The 24,263-nt window shown below is 45.0% G+C and overlaps 1 protein-coding gene across 1 annotated transcript; it reads left to right on the forward strand.

Annotated features, from left to right (window-relative positions):
- The first annotated feature begins 1,042 nt into the window (after window positions 1–1,042).
- On the forward strand, window positions 1,043–23,933 carry LRRC52 (leucine rich repeat containing 52). The gene is made up of 2 exons (XM_064283185.1): window positions 1,043–1,664; window positions 23,608–23,933. Exons 1-2 carry the CDS (start codon window positions 1,043–1,045, stop codon window positions 23,931–23,933), a joined length of 948 nt encoding a protein of 315 aa, XP_064139255.1.
- The last annotated feature ends 330 nt before the right edge of the window (window positions 23,934–24,263 follow it).

A 24,263-nucleotide genomic window follows, 5' to 3' on the forward strand; every position in this document is an offset into this window, starting at 1 on the left:
CTAGAGTGGCACTCACTATCTTTAAAACGTCCTAAGAGAAATTTTTAAAGTCCTAAGAGAAGACAAATGATAAGAAAATTTTCATACTATTGTAGCCTGGGGTTTTTTTTTTTTTTTTTTTTTTTTGTGGGGAGGGATAGCTTATACTTGTTCAAAAGGTTTTCAAAAATACTAGTACACATATGTATTCCAAAAGCAGACAGGGATGTATACAACCTAGAAAGAAGATTTTAAAAGAAGACCACCTTATAGGAGGAATCCGTTTTGCTTTATTTCAAAAGAGGCCCCCTTTCTAACTTCTCTGGAAAACACCACAAAATGTCACCCATCCGAATTGAAAACCTACTCTGAGAGCTGACCTTGAGCAAGCCCCTTTCCTCAACAGTGAAGAAGAGAGTTGAACTAGAGGCTCCCCACCTTCCCTCTACAGCTGCGGATTACGGGGTCCCATCTAACCTCACCATCTGCTACACCTCTGTGGAGAGCTGATACTGACAGACCCAGGCACACCCTGGCTGTTCACACACTGCCCCCTCCCACACACACATGCTGCAGGCCCCTGCCCAAGAAGCCCGGTTCCCCCAGGGACAGCCAGCTTACCGAGACATACAAAACACCCCCACACCACCCAGAAGGCGAGGCGAGGACCTTCTTTCCCTCAGCCAGGCAGTCTCCTTAGGCTGCTGACATCACAAAGGTGTCAACTGGCAACCTCATTGTCATGTGGCTCTCCCCTGGCTCCCCTTCACTTGCAACACAGGGACAGGGTGAGTCCTTTCAAAGCTGCCAAGTAGGCAAGCTTCCAGCAGCAGTCTGGGAGTAAGCAATCGGCAGAGCCACCAAGCCTGGCGGCGGAGCACCGGGCCTCGCATTTCAACTTCTGTTCGGTTCTCCTGTAATGGAAAATTGCTTTGCACAAAGCTAGAGTGCTACCGTTCTTTCCAGCTCCCCTCCCCCGCTCTGCCCCCTCGCCAGCCTTCTGATCAGAGGGACAGGGCCCGCCCGCAGGAAGGTGGAAGGAGGGTAGTCGCGGCTTCTTACTATGTCCCTTACTTCAGCCCCTGGGCCCGGGTGGTTACTCTTTTCCTTTGGAATGGGGCTGGTGTCAGGGTCAAAGTGCCCACATACTTGTCTCTGTCAAACCCCAGAAGTGATTTGCACAGGAAAGCAGTTAGCCGCATACCCCCCTGACATACCCCTGAACACTCGGAGGCTGTACCTGGACAACAACAGAATCACCTATTTGCCAGCCATGAATCTAGGGCTCCTCAGTGACCTTGTTTACTTGGACTGTCAGAACAACCTGATTCGTGAGGTGATGGATTATACCTTCGTCGGGGTCTTCAAACTCATCTACCTTGATCTCAGCTCCAACAACCTAACCTTGATCTCCCCATACAGTTTCTCCGTGCTCAGCAACCTGGTGCAGCTGAACATCTCCAACAACCCTCACCTGTCGTCTCTTCACAAGTACACCTTTGCCAACACCAGCTCTTTAAGGTACCTGGACCTCAGAAATACCGGCTTGCAGATCTTGGACCATGCTGCCTTCCATCACCTGATAACACTAAAGACCCTGTATCTGAGTGGAAATCCCTGGAATTGCAACTGCTCTCTCCTGGACTTCAGCATCTACTTAATAGTGTCCCATCTGGACCAACCAGGTGAGGGCTTGACTGGGAGTGGGGAAGAGGACCTGATGGAGCTGGAGGAATTGGTTTCAGAAAAGGTGAAGTCAAAAGATGGGTCAGGATAGGAGAAAAACCTGGGTTAGATTGATTGAAAGCATTCTTATTGCTCTGCTGGGGCCCATTTTTGGGTTGGCTGAAGGGGCAATAATGCTCAGCAGAAAGAGCTCTGGCATAGGAATCCAAAGAGCTGAGTTCTGGTCCCAAACCCAGCACTTACTAGTTGGCTGTCCTTGGAAAAGTCACAATTTCTCTGAGCCTCAGTTTCCTGATTCAGAGAGGGGGATAATAACATTACCTAACATAAAGGGTTGTGTCAAATAAAATGTGTGTGGAAATGATAAAGTATTATAATTGCAAAATAACAAAGTACTGGAGGTACACTGTATTTCATTGGTAAACTGTGTTAATCTGCTTAATTTAGTGACTGCATTTTTCAGGGATCTAAAAGTAACTTCAGTCATTCATAGGCAGTAGAGAGTTCAATAGGCATATGATGTCTAGAAGGGAAAGTTCAATAGGGATAAAAGGAGAGGCATATGAGCTACCTGGACAATGAAAGGGAGAGAAGAGAAGGTAGAAGAAAAGCCTTTGATAATTGCTTTGTTTTCAAGATGCTAAGCTCACAAGAAAGGAGAGGATGGCATGAATCTATGGAGAATGGGTCAACAGTATTCACCATGTAGGACAGTCATACAGGCATATTCCCAAGTTTTACCTGGTAGATTTCCAAGCCAGTTGCTGCCACTCTATCCGCTGCCCCCATCCCCTCTGTCATGGTTCCTGGGATACCCTAGTGGCTCATCCCTTTTTTCAAGGATGTTACTGTCCTAGCTGCATCCTCCGATTCTCCCACTTGCACCAAAAGCACCTTCCACCCAGGAAAACTGGAGCTTTACCGAAGTGGGAAATAACTCCACGCAGAAGGGCTGGAGCCACTGATGTCATCTGGCAAAATTGGACTCTGGGTAGAAAATCAACCCCTTTCAAAACCATGTCTTTTCTCCCTTCCCTGGGTTTTTCCCTGTGAAATGTTTTCATGGATCCAGCTTCATGGAAGTCCTGCTGAAGCTTCTATCATGAAGTCCTGTCCATGTGTGAATATTCCAGAAAGATTCTTGGCCAAATTGACAGATGTTAAGGGGAATTGGGGAAAGGGAGCTGAGTGACAACAAGTGCGAATGTTCCCTCCTGGCCTCCCAGTGGTCATGTCACTTAAAAGTCTACCAGACAGGCCCTGGACTAGGACCAGTCATCTGGACGCAAAATTTAAGGAGACACTGAGAGTGAGTGTCTCCTTAAATATTGTGCCCTAGGCACCTGGCTCTGCTGCCAGGTATTTCAACTTGAGTTGTTGGAATAAATCAAAAGGAACTAACTTTGGCAGACTATCTCCCTCACAGTACTAATCACACACACACAAAAAAAATACAGAGCAGTTGTCTTGGGTAGGTTGTCTAGCTTCTCTCCATCACCTTCTCTGGAAGCCTAAAATATCTTCCACTTTCTTCAATGACTTCTGCCAGGATAGTTTGTATATCGAAAGCTCTTTAGAAAGTGTTCTAAAGAGAAACTGAAGAGAGAAAGGCTAAATACGAATCCTTCTAATGCTTTATGTGGGAAACCCTGGTGGCGTAGTGGTTAAGTACTACAGCTGCTAACCAAAGGGTCAGCAGTTCGAATCTGCCAGGAGCTCCTTGGAAACTCTATGGGGCAGTTCTACTGTGTCCTATAGGGTCTCTATGAGTCAGAATCGACTCAATGGCACTGGGTTTGGTTTTTTGGTTTAATGGTTTATATGTTGTTCCTAAAGGGGATTCTCCCCCAAACGTGGATGTCCTAAGGTGTGGTCCTCTCTTGTCTCTCCCCTCCTCACACGCAAGTTTCCCCTGAGCAGAGCCCATCAGGTTGCCCGAGAACCTCCTAGACTACTGAAAAGAGCCAAGTAGCTTAGCTTCTACCCCAGCCCCTCCACCTACCACTTCACCTCCCACCTAATCTCCCTTAATCAAATCCCTGTGCCTTCTCAGAGTGTTCAGCATGGCTACTGTGGGCTCTCTGACTCTTCAATTCAATCCCCAGGATTGAATAGGATTATAAACCAGGTCCATTTCACTGCATGTTTTTAAAAAACAAAAGGAAGTATCTATCTTGCAATTTCATAAACTCCTTATGAATGAAGAGTCCTTCTTTTGTGGTGGACAAAGCTTTCAACCACTGGCCAATGGGACCCACCACACCCACAACGGCTAATCTGCTAATCCCCCACTGTACAGTGGCCCAGAGAAACCCCCAGGCCATTTCATGCTCTGAGTTTCTATTATTATCTCTTAAAAATGGGAGTAAGTTTTTGTATGGGAGACTGACTTGGTTTGTGAACTTTCACTTAAAGCACACACAAAAAAAAAAAAAAAACAGGAGTTAGCCCAAGGTCAAACATAAGAATACTTCATATCTGAATAGAGCTTTGCAGCTGGTTATGTGTTTTCACACATGGTATCTCATTTTCTTTACCATGAGCGTCAGGCCAACCATTATATTCTGTGCCCTAGGCCTCTGGATGAGTCTCAGATAGATATTTTTAATGCCTATTCTATAGATGAGAAAATAGGCTAAAATATACACAAAATCGCACAGCTAGTCAATGGCAATAAAATGATTAGAACCTCCTGATTCCAGACTCAGTTCATTTTCCATGAGACTGCATTTTCTCTTAAATCCCCAAATCCATGATTACCATTATCCTTAAAGTCAGTTTAGTTACAGATATAAGTCATATTATAAGCATATAACTACACCATCTAAACTTCAACTTTATTTCCTACCTAGCTACCATTTGGAATCCACCCAAGACTATTTCCATTGTATAAATTCACCTAAGATTATTTCCATTGTATAATGAGCCCTAAATATCGTAAACTCATTATGGTATGCCTGCGCTTCCCTTGCAAACCCAGGTTTCACCCTAATCTGCCCAAACTCCAAAAGAATAATTCTAACTTCAGTTTGTTTCTCTATTACTATACACACAACCATAAACACCATGCAAACACACATACACACAGACATATGAACACGCACATAAATAAATACAAAGATATCCCCATACATACATATACATAGATACATACCTACTCATATACATACCCAGCCACATATTTACATGTACATAAATGCACACACAAAACACACCTACACATGTGCACAGACACTCATACACATAAAGTTGAACACACACACACGCACAGTAAAATTCATTATGTGCTTCCCTTGCCTTTTAGCCAGACCTCAATGTAAGGTATTTATTTCATGTGATTATCATGTGATGATTCATTTTCTTTGTTGGGTGACTTGAATATTGACATTCTTGGAGAACTCTTCGGTCTTAAGGCGATCTATTTATACCACATTTGCAATCAAAATGGTGGTCTTTGGCATGTTCTAGAATAGAGTCAACAGATCTCTCCCCACATGCCATGCCTAGATTTCAGGATATAGGAAGAATTTCTATGAAACAATCTAAGTAACCTAGTTATTTATAAAGCAGAATCTAGTTTAAAGATAGATTCATTTTAGACCAGGAGATACTAGGAAATTTTACCTGTGGTACATTATTAAGGTCGGTATTGCTGTGGGATGCCAGTATACATTCCTTTAAAAGTGAGGCAGTGCAAGAGACTTCCATGCTACCCCTCAGTTTATCTGTTAATTCATCTAAATATTTATTGAGTGCCTACCATGTGCCAAACAAGTGCTCATGGAGGTAACTAACCAAGAAGGCTGGGGCTGTGTATGAAGGCTTGTGTAATTCTAGGCCATCTGCACCATATGTGTCTCATGGTCCAGTCAGATTCAGCGGAACTAACCCCACAGGACGGGACAGGACAAAAGAGGGCAGGACAAGCCTATTGAAGCAGAACAGGCAGTTGGCACAGCCTCAGCCACAGGTGATGAAGGACAGCCACCACACAGGCAGTACAGCCCAATGTTAACAGCTCAGGTTCTAGGGTGACACAGACCTGGATTATGACTCTAGCCCTACCACTTATTACCGTAGATATCAGACAAGTCACTTAACCTCCCTGAACTTCAATTTCCTCATCTTTAAAACAGGACTAATAATAGAACCAAACTGCTGAGGGCTCTTGTAAGGATGCAATAAGGACATACCTGAATTGCCATTAGCATTAAGCCTGGCACACCATAATGACTCAGTAAACAAATGGTAGTTTGGCTGGCAGCTATAAGAAAGGTTAAGAGAGGAATACTATGCAACGATAAAGAACAATGATGAATCTGAGAAGCATCTCACAACATAGATGAATCTGGAGGGCATTATGCTGTGTGAAATAAGTCATTTCACAAAAGGACAAATACTGTATGAGATCACTATTATAAAAACTCAAGAAAAGGTTTACACGGGAAAAGAAACAATCTTTGATGGTTATAAGGGAGAGGAGGAGTGCCAAGGGGAAATCACTAATTAAATAGTAGACAAGTTAACTACGGTGAAGGGGAAGACAATACACAATATAGGAGAAGTCAGCACAACTTGACCAAGGCAAAGGAAGACGTTTAGAGGAATACAAAAGGAAAAAAAAGAGAGAAAGACAACCATAGTAAATACGTAGCATATATCACCCTATAAATAACAGTAAAAACAAATAATAACTTACAAGCAGATACACAGGTAGGGGATGGAGGGCATATAGGAGTATACCCACGTACATATGTAAGTTAGACTGTGTATATTTTTATACACATATTTGTACTTACAGCATGTATATTTATATATATAATAGAACATAAAAGGGGCACAATTATAGAAACTTCCTAGATACATCCAAACACCTTAAGGGATTGAGTTACTGGGGCTGAGGGCTGGGGACCATGATCTCGGGGGGCATCTAGCTCAACTGGCATAACAGTTCATAAAAAGAACGTTCTACATCCTACTTTCATGAGCAGCTTCTGGGGTCTTAAAAGCTGACAAACAGCCATCTAAGATACATCTATTAGTCCCATCCCATCCAGAGCAAAGTAGAATGAAGAAAGCCAAAAACACAAAGAAAATGTTAGTCCAAAGGACTAATGGACCACACGAACCACAGTTTGCACCAGCCTAAGCCCAGAAGAACTAGATGGTGCCCAGCTACCACCTCCTACCACTCTGACAGGAATGATCCTAAACAGAGCAGAAGAAAAATACAGTATTCTAGAGGGAGTAAGATACTAGACATGTTATGAACACAGGGGCTCAGACCCTGGAAAATAAGACCAGAGACTAAAACCAAGGTCTGATTTCAGCCTGGGCCATGAGACTCAGGGCTGGACCAGCAGCAGCAGGGTTGGCAGTTCCTAAGTCACCTGAAGTGACTTGGAACTGAAGCTCTGCCTAAGGACAAGTCCTACTTCCAGAGGCAAGTGAAGACAGGGAGACAGGTTCTAGCAGTCCAAGACATGAGGGCAAGGATGTCAGTCCAATTGTGGGGCAGATATGGACTTGGGGGAAAAAAGTCGCCTACATGGTGGTTTTGCGACTTGAAGAGCCTTGGCCAAGGCCTTTGCCCCAACATCTCCCCATCTACCACCTACACAGAGCAGAAAGTAACCATTAGAAAGTCACCTTTTTGGGCCCCAAAAGGTATTTTGATCTTGAAAAGGACCCTACAAAATTTTAAAAGTTATTCTGGGAAGAATAATGTAACTACCCCTAAGCCTTCCTCAGCTCATAACAGAGAAGCAAATTTGTGGTAAAGCCAATAATCTAACATTAATTCTGCAACAGTGAGGAACCTTGAAGGAAGCAGAGGTCCAGGAAGAAAGTAGAGAGGCATTAAAAGAGGAGACATGAGGGCAATTATATGCCCTCTCTTATGTCGCATGTTGGCTAAGGTCATCCTACAGAGAGCCTGCAGAGGGGGCAGTGGGTTTTGTTCACCTTAAGGCTACACTGACTAGAAATATCGAAAGTTCCCAAATTGGCAAAAGATTTAGTGCTGTCATCAAAGGAAATCCTAATCAAAAGATACCCTCTAATGATATACTCACCAGATGCACTGAAAATTATTCAGCCCTCAAATAGTTCACACATTGACTTTCCAAACAAACAAAATTACTGCAGAAAAGGGTGTGTTGTAATGTGCCAGTTGCCAGGGTGCTCTAGTGAGCCCCGATCAACACAGAGTTAAAACAGATCCACAGATTCCGTTTCCTTTTTGGCCCAGGTCAGTGAGTGGGAGGACTATTCCTGGCCAGACTGTAATTTTCCAATCTTTAATGCTATTTGAAGGTGATAGCGGCAATCGAAGTCTTCCCAGGATATTTTTTGCTCCCTAGCAGGACAGGGTTGAATGCCTCTCAGATGCTCTCAAAAACTCACTCAGCTCTAAGCTCCTGGACATGGGGAACCTGGTCTCTTACATCCTCTCTGCTTCCACCCCCAAGGTCTGGTCCAGTGCTGTCCAACAGAACTTAACTCAGTGAAGGAAACAAGCTCTATCTGCGTGTTCAATATGGTAGCTCCTAGAAGCATGAGCTATTGAGCTCTTGAAATTTGGCTAGCACAATTAAGGAACTGAATTTTAAATTAGTTTAATTTCAATTCGTTTCAATTTAAATATCCACACATGAGGCTAGTGGCCATTTATTGTTGTTGTTAGGTGCCGTCCAGTTGGTTCCGACTCACAGCGACCCTATGCACAACAGAACGAAATGCTGCCCGATACTGAGCCATCCTTACAATTGTTGTTATGCTTGAACTCATTGTTGCAGCCACTGTGTCAACCCACCTCGTTGAGGGTCTTCCTCTTTTCTGCTGACCCTGTACTTTGCCAGGCATGACATCCTTCTCCAGGGACTGATCCCTCCTGACAACATGTCCAAAGTATGTAAGATGCAATCTCTCCATCCTTGCTTCTAAGGAGCATCCTGGCTGTACTTCTTCTTCTAAGACAGATTTGTTCATTCTTTTGGCGGTCCATGGTATATTCAATAGTCTTCGCCAACACCACAATTCAAAGGTGTCAATTCTTCTTCGGTCTTCCTTATTCATTGTCCAGTTTTCACACGTATATGATGCGATTGAAAATCCCACGGCCTGGGTCAGGCACACCTTAGTCTTCAAGGTGATGCCTTTGCTTTTTAACACTTTAAGGAGGTCTTTTGCAGCAGGTTTGCTGCATTTATTTGCGTGGCCTTTTACATGGATGCTTAAGCTGGAACTTCAAAATCCAGCCTCCTCACAGTTAGAGGGCTATAGAGCCAATCCCACCCCGAGGTCTCCTGACATCCAAGTTCAATGCTTTTTTCCCAGTTTCATGATATTTCCTTACTATCAGGCACATAGCAAGTCATTCGACTCTGACATATTTATTGTATGCTCATTATATGCCCAACATTGTGTTATAATGCTGGAATGGTTTTTTTTCACAGAGGTAGAAGTCATAATCCCTGTCTTTGATAAGACGATTTAGAGATAACAAGAAGAAGAAAATAGAGTTGAGATTCAGGAAGCCCTATTGTGGCCACAGCAATGCCACTTTGTAATATTGGGCAAGTCCCTTCCCCTGTCTGGGTCTTACTTTTCTTACCTTTAAAATAAGAGATTTGGATTAGACTGCTCTAAGGCTCCTTCTAGCTGGCAGGCTACAGACCTAAATTGGAAGACAAGACACACTTAGATGACGTAAGAGGAGAGCAATGGTTAGCAGACAGGATTCCAGATGAGTCAGCACATGCTGGGTAAAACTCAGGTGGAGGTGTTCCTGGTGATAAGGGGTAAGGGCTCATGTTTAGGAAGTATAATTACAAAGCAGGCAGCCTCTAAGTCATACACTCTCCAACCTCCTGTCTTAAGCACCCTCTATTTGACTAGAAGTGCACACTGGTAGTTCAGTGGTAGAAACATCACCTTCCATGCAGGAGAACAGGGTTTGATTCCTGGCCAATGAACCTCATGCACAGCGTCCACCTGTCAGTGCAGGCTTGAGTGTTGCTATGAATGTGAACAGGTTTCGGAGGAGCTTCCAGACTAAGACAGAGTAGGAAGAAAAGCTTGGCGATCTACTTCTGAAAATCAGTCAGTGAAAACCTTATGGACCACAACAGTCTGATCCACAATAATGGCGATGGTGCAGGACCAGGCAGCATTTCATTCCATTGTGCATGGGGTTGCCATGAGTTGGGGGCTGACTCCCCAACAGCTAACAACAACATTTGACTAGAACAGTGCCTTCACCCCAAGGGACATAGTGTCCCAGACTTTCCACCCAGACCTGGCCTGCTAAACAATGATTCTCAGACTTTAATGAGCACAAGAATCCCAGGCCCTATGTCTAGAGATTCCAGGTCAGTGGACTCCTGCTGAAGATGGTTTTTCAGCCACATTTTGAGAAACTCTATGACGATGGCCTGTGTTTTGAATCGACAATGGCTGCTCCAATTGGTGAATAAATTGATTTGCGCTGAGATGTCCATAACTAATAATGGTTTGATGTCTCCCTTAAAAGGCACCTACAAGTTGAAAGGGAACAACCTAATAACCATAAAGAAGGAAAAAATGAGAATTCAGAAAGTGACCAGGCTTCCCGCAGAAGTAGTGGGGACAGTTTGAGGACAGGGGTCCCTCTGTGTCAGTTCTTATAGTCCTTAGGTGGTCCTGTTTAAGCCTGATAGTGGGGACCACAAACCAAAGAGGAGTCTAGGTAAGGGTGCCACAGAAGCAGATGGACAAAGCCATTCAGACATCTGCAGAGAGCAGGTGTGCTGGGTCATGTGCCTGTATAGCTTCAAGTCATTCTGAGGGCTTTTTGAGCAGAGAACTTCTTAGTTTAATTCCAAACCTGTATTCAAGGCTGCCGTAATAGGATAATGGCCCCATTTCAACTTATCACTTACAAAGTCATCTACAACTGTGCTAAAACTCAGATTTTCAGAATAAATTCAGATCCTCGCTCCATTCCACTATCGACACTAACCCTTTTCTCCATCAGAAAAGTTGCAATAGAGACCAGAAGCCAAAAAAGAGAAATGGCTGGGCAGTATGGCTCTCTTGCCTGTAACTCACAGACATTCTGGCCTTTCAGCTCTCTCTGCAGAAAGCAGGAGGAGAAGCCTCCTTTAAACCATATAGGGAAGTCTGAAAAGAGACAGGGGTGGAGAGTTTAGATAGAATCCTCAGGTGATTCTGATACTGCCTAATTCAGCCCACTTGGGATCCCTGAGGCTAAGTGACCTTGAGCTCAGAAATGCTGGGTTTCTATGCATGGCTTCTGCGTCACCCTATATCACTCAGGCCTCTGGAAGGCAACAGTGCAAAGTTGTACAAAGCAGTCAACTCTGGTTTCCTGTTTCTAGGGCTGAAGAACTCTGTCTTAGTTATCTAGTACTGCTATAACACAAATACCACAAGTAAATGGCTTTAACAAAGAGAAATGTATTCTCTCACAGTCTAGGAGGCTAGAAGTTCCAATTTAGGGAACCAGCTCCAGGGGAAGGCTTTTTCTCTCTGTCCACTCTGGGGGAAAGTCCTTGTCATGAATCATTCCCTGGTCTAAGAGCACCTCAGTGAGGGACCTCGGGTCCAAAGGACATGCTTTTCTCCTGGTTCTTCATTCTTGGTGGTAGAAGTTCCCCCTGTCTCTCTGCTGCCTTCTCTTTTTTATATCTCAAAAGAGACTGACTGAAGATACAAGCTAATCTTACAGATTGAATCCTGCCTCATTAACATAACTGCCTCTAATCCTGTCTCACTGACATCATAGAGGTAGGATTTATAACACATAGTTAAATTACATCAGATGACAAAATGGTGGACAATCACACAATACTGGGAATCATGGCCTAGGCAATTTGACACATATTTTGGGGAGACACATTTCAATCCATAACAGATCCCTAACCTGGAGGCAATCTGGCAGAGAGTGGATATAGCTAGAAAGAGAAATAGGGGTCCAGCCGTGAGGGCCTTGAATGTTTTTCTGGGAAACATAAAATATGTCCTGAGGGCAAGGACAAGCCCCTAAAGGGTTTTGTTGTTGTTGTCAGCTGCCAAAGAGTTGGCCAATGACTCATGGTGACCCTATGCAGAAACGGATAGGACCGTTGTGATCCATTGGCTTTTTATTGGCTGATTTTTAGAAGTAGATTGCCAGGCCTTCTTCCTAGTCCATTTTAGTCCGGAAGCTCAGCTGAAACCTGTTCAGCATCATAAAACCCATAACGTTGAGTCATTTCCGACTCATGGTGACCCTATAGGACAGAGTAGAGCTGCCCAATAGGGTTTCCAAGGAGTGGCTGGTGGATTTAAACTGATGACCTTTTGGTCAACAGCTGAGCTCTTAACCACTGCACCACCAGGGCTCCTGTCACCACCATAGCAACATACAAGTCTCCACTGAAGAGGCGGTGGCTCCCACAAGAAAGGTGAGAATTCTATCACTGAACCACCAATGTCCTTCTAAAGTGTGTTTGATCAGAGCATTTAGATCACAGGGCTGCATGTTGGAGAAGGTTTGAGAGTCAGGCACACCTAGAGGCTGTCCTGGAGGCTCAAGGAAACATCCAGGGGAGAGAGGATGGCAGCCTATAGCAGCAGTGAAGATGGAGAGGTGTGGGCAGGTCAGAAGACACCATTTAGAAGGTAGACCCAACATGACTTTGGACTGGAGTAGACATCTCATGGTCCCCTGTACTTCCCTTCATAGCTTTTGGCACAACTCTAAGTAATTATTTTGTATTAATTTAACATTTGTCTTCCCTGATAGACTGGAAGCTCAATGAGAGCAAAGGAGCCTGTCTGAGAAAATGCTCAGTAAATACTTACTGACTAAATTAATGAGATGTGGAAAATAAAGGAAAGGGGGGAATTAAGGACAACTCCCAGGGCTTTGGTTTGGGCACCTGTGGGGCTGTTACTGAGATAGGTGTTCTCGGAGGAGGGGTGGAGAGAAGGTTAGGGGACAAGCCAAGCCCCATTCTGAACTTGCTAAGTGGGTGACCCCAGTGACACAGCTAAGTGGCAGTAGATATTTGGGTGTTCTGCTCTGAAATTTAGAATCAGGAACAGGGAAGGAAACACACTGGTGATTGTTGAAACCAAACAACAGAGGTCAGCCAGAGAAAGCATTGAGAGTGAGAGGGTAACAGGAACAAGGACTGAAGCTTTGGGGAATGCCAACATATTGACGGGTCAAGTAACGAAGAGCTACCCATGAAGTACACTGGGCAGGAACAGCCAGAGAGGAGAAAGAAAATTAGAAAAGGATAGATTCATGGAAGCCAAGAGAGGAAAGAGTTCCAAAAAGTGGGAGCAGGTCAGATAAGGACTGAAAAGTGTCCATCAGATTTAGCTACCATGGTCCCTGCTGGTGTGAGCGCAGTTCAGTGGTGAGTTACAGATGGAACAGCCAGGAGCAGAGGGAATAGAGAAAACAATGCAAACTACTCCTCTAGGAGGCTTGGCTGTAGACTGAGAAGAGTGATGGTTGAAGGGGAAGCATGCAAAGGGGAAGGATTATTTTAGAAGAAAAGACTCCCAAGCATGTGTTTATCTGCTGATGGGAAGGAGTCAATGCAGACAGAAAGGGCAAAGATACAGGGGAGAAGGGGAATAACTGATGGGGTTGCTCAGGAGACAGGAGCAGAGGGCCTCCAGGACCAAATGGATGGGTAAACTTTGAACTGGGAAGGGCACTACCTCCTCTAAGACTGCAGAGAAGGAAATGAGGGTAGACATGGACAGGGATGAGTGTGAGGATGTGGGAAAATGGAATCAAGGGGCCCATCTATGATAGCCTCTACTTTCCTTCCAGTGAGACAAAAGGCCAAAACCAAAACCAAATCCACTGTTGTTGAGTCAATTCCAACTCATAGCTACCCTATAGGACAGAGCAGAACTGCCCTGTAGGGGTTCCAAGGCTGTAAGCTTTATAGAAGCAGGCTACCACATCCTTCTCCCATGGGTTCAAACTGCTGACCTCTGGTTAGCAGCTAAGCACTTTAACTTGCCCTACCAAGGCTCCCTGAGATACAAGGCAGTGAATTTAAATCTATAAAAGCACTCGATCTCACATAATGTTTTCTATAATGCCTCCTTAACATCAGCCCAGTGAGGTGATTGCCAAATACCCCTTTGTTCTGGAAATGCTTACATCCCAATTGAGAAGAAAAAACTAAGATAGGTGCTGAGCCAGGCTGCCTGGTGTTTAATCCTGCCTCTGACACTTGCCAACTGCCTGACCTTGGGCAACATAATCTCCGTGTGACTCAGATTCCTCATCTGTAAAATGAAAATAAAACCGTGCCTATTCTTTGCGTTATGACAGCTAAATGAAATAACCCCCATAAAGATTTCAGAACTGCACCTAGTAAGCACTCAACTAATGTCAGCTATCATTGTTGTTACAATTCTTAAAGAGAGTGACCAGCCCAGGTGCCTGGAGGTGATCTGAGCATCACGTCAGGCGCACAGAATGGGGAGAGCGGTGTGGGTTTACAGAAACAAATGGGTAAGTAGTGCTGTGATGCTGCCTTTGTGCTTGGATGCATGGTCCACAGGGACCCCAACTTGAGGGCCCCCAGCAATCCTGGGGGGCATGTTTTTTCAGCTTTTAAAATGACATTATGTAAAAAGTCCCTAGCCCGATGCCTAGCTCATACCAGATACTCCATGACATCTTTTTTTTTTTTTTTTAAATCAGAACAGTGGTACATTTGGCCTTCCCCACAACTCAAATAAAGAAATAACCAATACATCTGATTCATCCAAGTAAAATATAGTTAAGGCCATATTAGATAAATCCTTGCAATTTTCAATATATCTCCTCTAACAGCCAAGGTTTCTTGGCCCATTTGGCTGAGGTGAGGTGCAGGTGTTGATATCTATCACTAATTGACACTCGCAGGGGGTTGGGACGCCAGCCCCATACCCAAGTGCATTTGTTCCACTGGTAGTTACCGAGCCCCTCCTGGGTGCCAGGGGGGGCATACAGCTGTGGAAGAAATAGAGATGCTTTCACGGGGGGTACGTTCTAGTGGGGTTGCGGGGGGAGACAGCAAACAAAAAATATGTATGCCATAATGTCAAATAAGAATAATAGCAGAAAGAAAGATAAGGCAGTGGAGGGGAAGCACATGCCTGGATCGAGGGCAGCGACAGATCCTATAGGTAGTGTGGGCCTAAGAGGTGACGTTTGAGCAGGGAACTAGATGATGGGGCGAAGCTGCGGAAACATGGAGTGGGGTCTTCCCAGACACAGGGAAGAGCAGATGCAAAGGTTTTGAGGTGGAATGAGATTGATTTACTAGAAGGTGAGCATGGTTGGGGCAGAATAAAGAACAGGGAGAAAGGCAAGAAATAAGATAGAAACTCAGCCAGAGGCCAGATCATATCAGGGCCTATAGGCCATGAAGAGGCTTTTGGTTTTATTCTGTGTGATGGGCAGTCATGGAAGGGTCTCGAGTAGGGAAGTGACATGGTTTATGACTTACAGATCACTCAGGCCACCATATGGAGAAGAGACTGTGGGGAAAGCCAGGGACAGAGTTAGGGGGTGATTGCAGTTCAGGTGAGGAAGGATGGTGGCTTGGACCAGGCTAATGGTCCAGGGGATGGACAAAGGTAAGAAGCAGGATGTAATTTGAAAGTAAAACTAACGGTTTGAATATGGAAGTGAGAGAGGAGATAAGGACTCTTCCCTGGCTTAGCTATCTAGTGCTGCTGTAACAGAAATACCACAAGTGGGTGACTTTAACGAGCAGAAATTTATTTTTCTCACAGTTTAGGAGGCTACAAGTATGAATTCAGGGCACTGGCTCTAAGGGAAGGCTTTCTGTCTGTGTTGACTCTGGGAGAAGGTCCTTGTCTCATTGTAGCTTCTATTCCTTGGGTCCTTGGTGATCTTCACATGGCCGGGCATCTATCTTCCCCCATCTCTGCTTCCTCATCTCTGTGCCTAATCTGCTTTTTTTATATCTCAAAGGTGATTATGGCTTCAGTAACACAACAAAGAAAGTCCTACTTCCAAATGAGATTACATCCACAGGTATAGGGGTTAGGATTTGCATTCCATATTTGGGGGTGGTGGACACGATTCAATCCACAACATCCCCAAGTTTCTACCCGGGTGATGGGGGAATGAATTTTTCTAAATTGAGAAAAGCTATTGAGCTTTTCTAAATTGCTTGTTTTCCACAGCAGGAACAACCATCCAGTATCTGGATTTTTCTGAGCAGATGGATAGTTATTCAGCAGGGCCCACCCTAGCAGGTCCAAACTGAAGAAAAGCTAGAGTTTGCCTTTATCGTCCAAGAACCACCTAGGACCATCTCCCATACCTTTCGTGTACCTGGCTCTCCTTCCCCAGTCAAGAAAAGTGGTGGCAAAAGTTTAGCCCTTTGGTGTGACTTAAGTCACTTCCTTTCTTCCAGAAGTCTTTATCCTTTAAGCCTTATTTTATTGGTGAAATGAAAGGTTTTATCTCCTGCTGGCAGAATTCTACGTACTGAAGAGCACATGAGAAGGTCTCACGAGGAAAAGGAGCGTTCTGACTCTAAATCATGGCCACGTGCATCCACTTATGCAAAAGACCAGGCCTGTAGCCTAAAACACCTTTAAAGCACCTTAAAATCAGGTTGAACTTGTTGAACTTAAAGGTCCTTCTACGTTTTTCCTTAAGTTATGCACCACATTTAAGTTTTAGGAAAATATGGACTGTGTCAGGGGTGGGGGTGGGGGCGGGGGTTGGGGGGGATTGTGAATACCAGATAAGAACTCTATTGTTGTGGTCCTAATTATCCAGATCTGTAAGGTTTCAAGACGCCTGGGATGGTTTACACCAAGGGTCTGCATACTTTTTCTGTAAAAGGTCAGATAGTCAATATTTTAGGCTTTATGGCCATATGATGTGTGTCACAACCACTCAGCTCTGCCATTTGTAGCATGAAAACAGCCATAGAAAATACATAAGCAAATGGACATGGCCGTGTTCCAATAAAGCTTTATTTACAAAAGCAGGCAATGGGCTGGATTTGGCCCTCAGATTATAGTTTGTTGAGTCCTGGTTTATGCCATTGTGGGAACACAGCTGGATGATGAGGAAAAGAAGCTCTAGGTAGGCAAAGATAAGAAGCCAGTACCAGGACTAGAAATGCTCATAGGACATGCATGAGGATCTGAGAAGGGGGCCTGAAGGCCAGCTGGTTTTGCTGGTGTTGTGCTGCTACACTGACCATTCCAGGTTCTCTTCTAGGGAGTCAGTTCCTCTGGCCACCCATCCTGTTGCCGTTGAGGCAATTCTGACTCACAGTGAACCTATAGGACAGAGTAGAACTGCCATATAGTTTTCAAGGGGCAGCTGGTGGATTCGAACTGCCGACCTTTTGGTTAGCAGCTGAGTTCTTAACCACTACTCCAGCCAGGGCCGCCCGTAGTACAATAGAATGTAACAGTGATTCCTTTGAATTCCAATTTGGAACCTGTCCTAAATGGCAAGGCCAAAGACACAAGAGTTTAAGAACGGCGTGTGCGATGAGGCCAGTAATCATTCATGGCTGCATTCAACAGTCGTTTATTGAACATCTACTGTATGCGTGGTGCTAGGGATATAAAGTTAAACAAAAGGGGTCTCTGCTTTCAAACAGTGCTCAGTCGATTGGGAAAATAAGAATAACAATCACCTTTTGATGTCACACCTGCAGCATTTTCATCCCTGTCTGTGCTTACCCTGGTTTCCTTCCCTGCAGCCTCAGAGGAGGTATCATTCGCAGCTCAAGTCTTGCCCCTCCATCTTGTCCTGGAGACCACTCACTCCTGTTTCCTTGGGGACTTCACACTCCTTAGTTCACTGAATCCTCCCTCAAACTCTCATGAGGTAGGCAAGGATCGATACCCCTGTGGTCCCTTTCCTGGGGTCAAGTGCTAAGTCACTGTCAGTAACCCCAAGAGGTATTAATAACCAATAACATTTAATTGATTCTACCAGTATGCACTGAGCTGTTGTGTGTGTTAGGCACCATTCTAGGCGTTGGAGATACAACGGTGAACAAAACAAAAATCCATGTCCGTATGGGGTTTATAGCCTAGTGGTTGGAGGCAGACAAACAGTAAATTCATTTCCTCGACAAATGCATGATTTAGCCGAAGAAAAATAAGAAGGCAAAGCACTGTACATTTAATGATGTTCAGGCGAGCTAGGCAGGACTTAGGAGAAACAGGGAAATTAGGCTTTTCTTGGGGTTGGGGGTAGAGGTTTTATGCCTAAGTGCTTAAAGCAATAGAAACTAATGTTTGCTGTCCAAGGGGTGGTTGCAGTTTAGAGAGGGGAGGCTTCAAATTCCATCCTCTCACCTTACACTGCCACCACCTGGAGGCTTGCCCCTCCACTCAGCCCAGAAGGTTCCTGAGCAAATGTTGCCTCAGGGGACTCGGGAAAGCCTGCACAGGGTTTGGCTGCTCTGAGTCACTAGTTCCCTGGGAACCTGTAGCAGAGTGGAACTGTGGTCCCTTCCACAGGCCAAGCAAAGGAACAACCCTCTTACAACCACGTGGTTCAAACCTGTTTTCTGAAAAGGGGTCCTCGTGGGCTCCACCGCCAAGGGGCGTGGTCCTGGGCCACAGAATCTCTTGCTCCTCCATGCCTCCTGTTCGAGCAGACAAAATTTCTACCTGTGAGCCATGTACTGTATGCGAAATAAACAAGGAGTGGTTTATGCTTCCTTAGGAACAATTTGCAGGAAGAAGTTAAACATTAATGACATCTGTAATTGCACCTGGGAACTTTAACTGGGGCAAATGCTTTGGGCCCACTGGAGTGGGGCTGGGGGTGAAGAACAGCATGGGACCTAGTCACCTGTAGATGATGTGAGTGCAGCCCCCTGGAGTCGTGCAGTGCACAGTACACACCATGGTACCTGGCAGCTATGTGTGAGAGGCAACGAGATGAAGCAAGCCAGAGAAGGAAGGATTGATAAGCAGGGGTGGGTAGTGGTGGGCATGTAGAATAGAGATAATCATGTCATCACATCATTATGAATGGCACTGACACTTAATGTACCATGCACCAGGCACTGTGCTGAGTGCTTTGCAAGCTTTCTCCCATTTAATTCACCCAGAAAAACTAGAAGGTGACTACTGTTATCATCTCCACTTTACAGATGTCACACAAATTTAGAGAAGTTAAAGAGTTTGCACTGGAACACATACACAATAAATAATGGAGGCTGGTTTTGAACCCAGCAGTCCAACCACAAAGCCCTGGTAGAAGAGTTGTTTAAAGCTATTCCTTCCACAGCCAGTGCTCTCTGTGGAGAGCCATATGGGAGAATGGACTCAGGAGAACCCAGGCTGGAGCCCTGTCCGGGATCTGCCACAATGAGCTAGCTCAATTATTTAGCCTTACTAATGCATCAGTTTATTCATTCTCTGGCAAAGGAATATTTAAAACTACGCTGTGGGGTGGTCAGAAACCCTGGTGGCACAGTGGTTAATAAGTATAGCTGCTTACCAAAAGGTCAGCAGTTCAAATCCAGCAGGTGCTCCTTGGAAACCCTATGGGGCAGTTCTACTCTGTTCTATAGGGTCGCTATGAGTTGGAATCGACTCGATGGCAATGGGTTTGGTTCGGTTTGGGTGAGGTGGTCAAGAGTAGAGGTTAATTTTGTAAAGAACCTTACATGGTCCTGGCACATATCAGGCATTCCATGATTAAAAAATGTGTGTATAATCTCCAAAGTCATCATAAAAGAATAACAAAGGGAATGTGTGACTAACAAGCTAAAGAAGAAGAAATACAATAAGAAAGGAGAGGGAAAGGGACATAATGCAAGTGGGACAAATGGAAAACAAATAGTAAGATAGTAGATATAAATCCAAATATATTGGTAACTGCATCAAATGTCAATGGAGCACTTACAATACCAAGTTTGTTAAATTGGATGAAGAACAAAACCCAACTGTATACAGCTTATAAAAAACATGCCTTAAATACAGGAACATAAGAGACTGAAAGTAAAAGAATGGCAAGAATACACAATGCAAACACTAATCAAGAGAAACTCGATATAGCCATACTAATGTCAGACAAAGGAGACTTTAAGGCAAGAACCATTACTAGAGATGAGAGATGTTGTTCGATGATAGAAAGGCAAATCTACCTGGAAGACAAAACTGGCATAACTTTGTATGCTCCCAATAATATAGCTTCAAAATATGTAAAGCCAAAACCTGACAAAACTATATGGAGAAATAAACAAACGTACCATCGTAACTGGTGACTTTGACATACTTCCTCCAGTAACTAACAGACAATTCCTAGCCTAATAGTAACTAATAGAGGATAGTTTTTATAGATAAAAATTCAATAAGGGTATAGAAGATCTGTGTAATACAACTTAATTAACATACATTTCCAGACTAAAACAGACTAGGAAGAAAGGCTTGGTGATATATTTCTGAAAATCAGCCAATGAAAACCCTATGGATCACAACAGTCCAACCCATAACCAAACAAGAGTATGGCACAGGACAGGGCAGGGTTCATTTCATTGTGCATGGGGTTGCCACGAGGCAGGGGCTGACTCAAAGGCATCTAACAACAATTGACATACATAGAACACTGTACCCAACAAAGAATACACATTTTTTTCAGTGCACATGATAAATTTATTAAAATTGACCTTTTGCTATGCAAAACAAATTCTCAATAAGTTTAAAGAGATGGAAATCATAGACAGTATGTCTCTGAATACAGGAGAATTAAACCAGAGTTCAACAATAAGAATATTACTAGAAAAATCCCCAAATATTTAAAAAGTAAGCAATTCATTCGATGAACAATAGCTTTTATTGACAACAAGAACATAACGATCAGACACAGATTATGCCTTGAAAAGCTAAAAGTTCATCTAGTAGGGGAGAAAAGGTGCATATTTAAATAACCATCATGTAAGGTGGAATGCGATAGGCACTTTAAGAACGATACAGGGAAACGCTACAGATGTGTTCAGAAGTAGAAGCAGTCATATGTCCGCTGAGCTATGAGGACTGGGAGGTTGGAAAAGGTCTCTTGGAAGTAGATGCATTTAGGGTGTGAAGGACTTGATCACGCAAAGGGTGGGGGAAGAGGTGTTTCACGCAGAAAGAGCAAATGTACAGAAGTTACAGATGAGGGGAAGATGTGATCAAAGAATAACGTGCGGTTTAATTGGACTAGGGCACAGGGTGGGTTACCAAGAGTACTGAGAAGTAAGGTGGAAAAGGTAGAAAAGAGTAGATAGTTAGGGACTCTAAATGCCATGGGGTCTAGATTCTGAGGATGATGGGTAAGTTGGGAGAGGGTTTGGAGTTAGAAAGCACCTAGAAGAGGTGTCCTTGGTGAAGAACCATCTGGCAGGGGTGTGAACCAGGAGAAATGGACCAGAGCTGAGAAACAATGGAGACGGGCTAGAAGGCGATGACAGCCTGCACCTTGGCAGTGACAGGGAAGGGGAGGGAGAGAGAGAAGCAGAGGTAGCAAAACCCAGGCTTCTCCCCGCCAACACAGCCACCCACGACCCTCACCTAACAGCAGCCTAACAATGCATTCAAATCACCCCTAATTGCTCCTTTCAAGGTTAATGCTCCAAAATGGGAAAATGTGTTTAATGTTTAGTCTCATCTCTGCCACCCAAGCCCCAATTTGAAAGCCCAATCTTTTTAAAAATAGAATGAGATAAAAAAAAAAAAAAAAAAACCCAGACACACCCTAGACCCTCAGAAACACACATTTTCCTTTCTCAGATAAATCTGTCTTTGTATATTCCTGGGTCTCTGGCAGTTCTGGCAGGTGACCCGAGCCCTCTCTGGAGAGAACTCCTCAATAGCTCGCAGGAGCCTCCTTCTGCCTCACCAGCCCCACTCTTGGGTCGCCTGGGCCAAACCCCAGAGGTCCTTTAGCCAGGTCGACTATAAAGAAGTCTAGAGCCTTAATTGTATCCCTCCCCTTCACAGCAGCCTGAAATGGAGGCCAAAGGTCCCAGCCCCTTTCCCTCTTCTTGCGAGCTCTTGGGTAGGGCAGCGCAGCTTTTAGGCACACTGGCCCACACTCGGTCTAGAGAGAGGCTTCTTCCTCTCCCTTCCTCTGTCATCGTTGCAACAGCGGATGTGATAACCTCCCTGCACCGGCTTCCCCTCCTCCAAGAGGAGTACTCAGCAGCATCACACTCTTCAGGTCATCTTCCAGGAAGCAAAAAATGACTCGACTTTAGGTTCGTTGAGGCAGAAGCAAGGTACAGGTAAGAGTGCCCACCTTGGAGATGACTTAAAAACCACTTGGGTCTGCACAGCTCTTTCCAGCTACCCAGCTGCCTCCTCCCTGGTGAACTCATTTCTGTACTGCCTTCTCTATTTCTCCTACTTCTAGTTCCAGTCCAAGCCTGAGCTCTCTGACTTCCCTGGCCACCAAAAATATCAACGCCTTCATATAGTCTGGCAATTCCTGCCCTAAAGTCTAGTGAAGCTCCTCTCCACACTAGCTTCTGTTTTTGTCTCCAACTTAATGCAAAACAAACTCAGAGAGCTCAGCCCTGATTTTCTCTAACCATCCTCTGTCTCCTGCCTAGATCTTGCAGATGTCTAGAACATTCAAGTGATGACGCCTCTCTTGAGTCTCAGATTCCTCATGTGGAAGGGGAGGATGGTAATATTAGGTGCATCAAGGTTTTCATGAGAATTAAATGAGACATTTGTAAATCAGCATGTAGTAAGAGTTCAGTAAATACTAACTGCAATTACAATTTTGATCATGATTATCTCAAGTCCTGGTTTCAACCCTGAGCCTAAGCTTATTTATCTACTGCCTGCTGGAAATACCCACTTGGACACACCATACAGGCATCTCAGCATCGGAATGACAGAATATACACAGCTAGAAAACTCCAGGGCTTAGATAGGCCTCTGAGTATTGCGCACCAGGCACAATAACTTGCCTTCCCACCTGTGTCAATTAATCCTCTCAACTTCCCTGAGAATAAGTATCATCCCTCACATTTGTAAGATGAGGAAATGAGATTCGAAAAGAGAATCAGCTATCCCACCAAAGTTCACAAAACTACTAAGTGACAGATTTGAGCCCTGGTCTGTCTGGCTCCAGAGCCTACTTTTCTTTCTGCTACACCCTGAAATCCACAGTGCTAGATGCAGGGCAGTGCTCAGAGAAGTGGCTAGGACACTGAGTCAGCTGCCAAAAACAACTGAAGACTCATGCCAGTCATGACATCAACCAGTGACTGCCAACATCACTGAGAAGAACTGCTTTCCCTTATCTCCTCCCCCTAAATGCTCTCCCACCCAGTTTCCCCTGGATGAAGTATTGGGAGGAAGGGACAACACAAAGTAGGCATTTTCAGGGAAGCCTACCCCTCCCTAGAGTTGAGTCAAGTGGGTTATGATGCCCTTGGGTGGCGTTGGTGATTGCTGGCTGGGCTCAGGCACAGTTGAAGGGAAAGGGTCAACGTGGAGAGGGAGGGTAGGGGACAAGAAGAGGGAGGATGAACACAGGTGGAGGTCTTTACTTAAGTTTCCAACCTCCTAGCCTCTCCTTCCTTGGGGATCCTTAAGAAGCAAAGCCCACTTTGTTGAGGTGGCCTGAGTGCAGCTAAGCCTACGGGCAAGGAGGGTCTAGGCAGAGCCCTTCTTAAACTTTAATGTGCAGGTGAATCGCCTGGGGATCTTGTGAAGATGCAGATTCTGACCAGGAAGTCTAGGATGGGGCCTGAGACTCTGCATTTCTAACAAGGTCCAGGTGATGCCCATACTACTGGTCCACTTTGAGATCACACTTTGAGTATTGCAGGTCAGGCAGTCCCTCCAGGTCCCCGTTGGCCCTAGGGCCCTGGGAGTTCTGCTGTTTCAGCACCATGCCTGCTGTGTTTTTCCCCACAGATTACCAAAACGCCACCTGCGTGGAGCCTGCCGAGCTGGTGGGGTGGCCCATCGCTGGGGTGGGGAACCCACTCCGGTATATGTGCATCACGCACCTGGAGCGCCAAGACTACATCTTCCTGTTGCTGATCGGCTTCTGCATCTTCGCTGCGGGCACGGTGGCCGCCTGGCTCACGGGCATGTGCGCTGTGCTCTACCAGAGCGCCCGCCGCAAGTCGGACGAGGACGAGGCCGAGGACGAGCTCGGCCAAAGGCTGAATGTCGACAGGCCCATTTTTCAAAACAGGAATGAGTCGGCCCACGACGGGTTCCCTCAGCTGATTTAGTTGCCAGAGACCACTATCTGATGTGCCTTCCCCTGGGCTCCCTGCTTGTCCTCTTGCATTCCCTCCCTCCCTCCCTCCCCTTCCCGGCCCCTCATTGCTGTTTTAGAGATTGAAATCTATTAGTAAAATAAATGAACTGTCTGGTGGCCATTTCATAGGTTGTTCCCTTCTGACTCCACCAATCCACCGCACTTGCTTGAACTAAGGATGGGGTAGAAAAGCTGTTTTTAAAAACAACAACAACAACAGCATTGCCAATCCAGTTGATTCTGACTTTCAGTGACCTCGTGTATAGAGTAGAGCTACCCCATAGGGCTTTCTTAACTGTAA

The sequence above is a fragment of the Loxodonta africana genome, chromosome 3, assembly GCF_030014295.1.
Source record: "Loxodonta africana isolate mLoxAfr1 chromosome 3, mLoxAfr1.hap2, whole genome shotgun sequence".
In the NCBI taxonomy this organism is placed as follows: domain Eukaryota; kingdom Metazoa; phylum Chordata; class Mammalia; order Proboscidea; family Elephantidae; genus Loxodonta; species Loxodonta africana.

What these genes read in the sequence shown, in the direction of transcription:
- LRRC52 (XM_064283185.1), top strand. Translation starts at nt 1,043, where the DNA reads ATGTCCCTTACTTCAGCCCCTGGGCCCGGGTGGTTACTCTTTTCCTTT. An exon ending in GTCCCATCTGGACCAACCAG is followed by an intron (nt 1,665 to 23,607) that starts GTGAGGGCTTGA and finishes TTTTCCCCACAG; the next exon opens with ATTACCAAAACGCCACCTGC.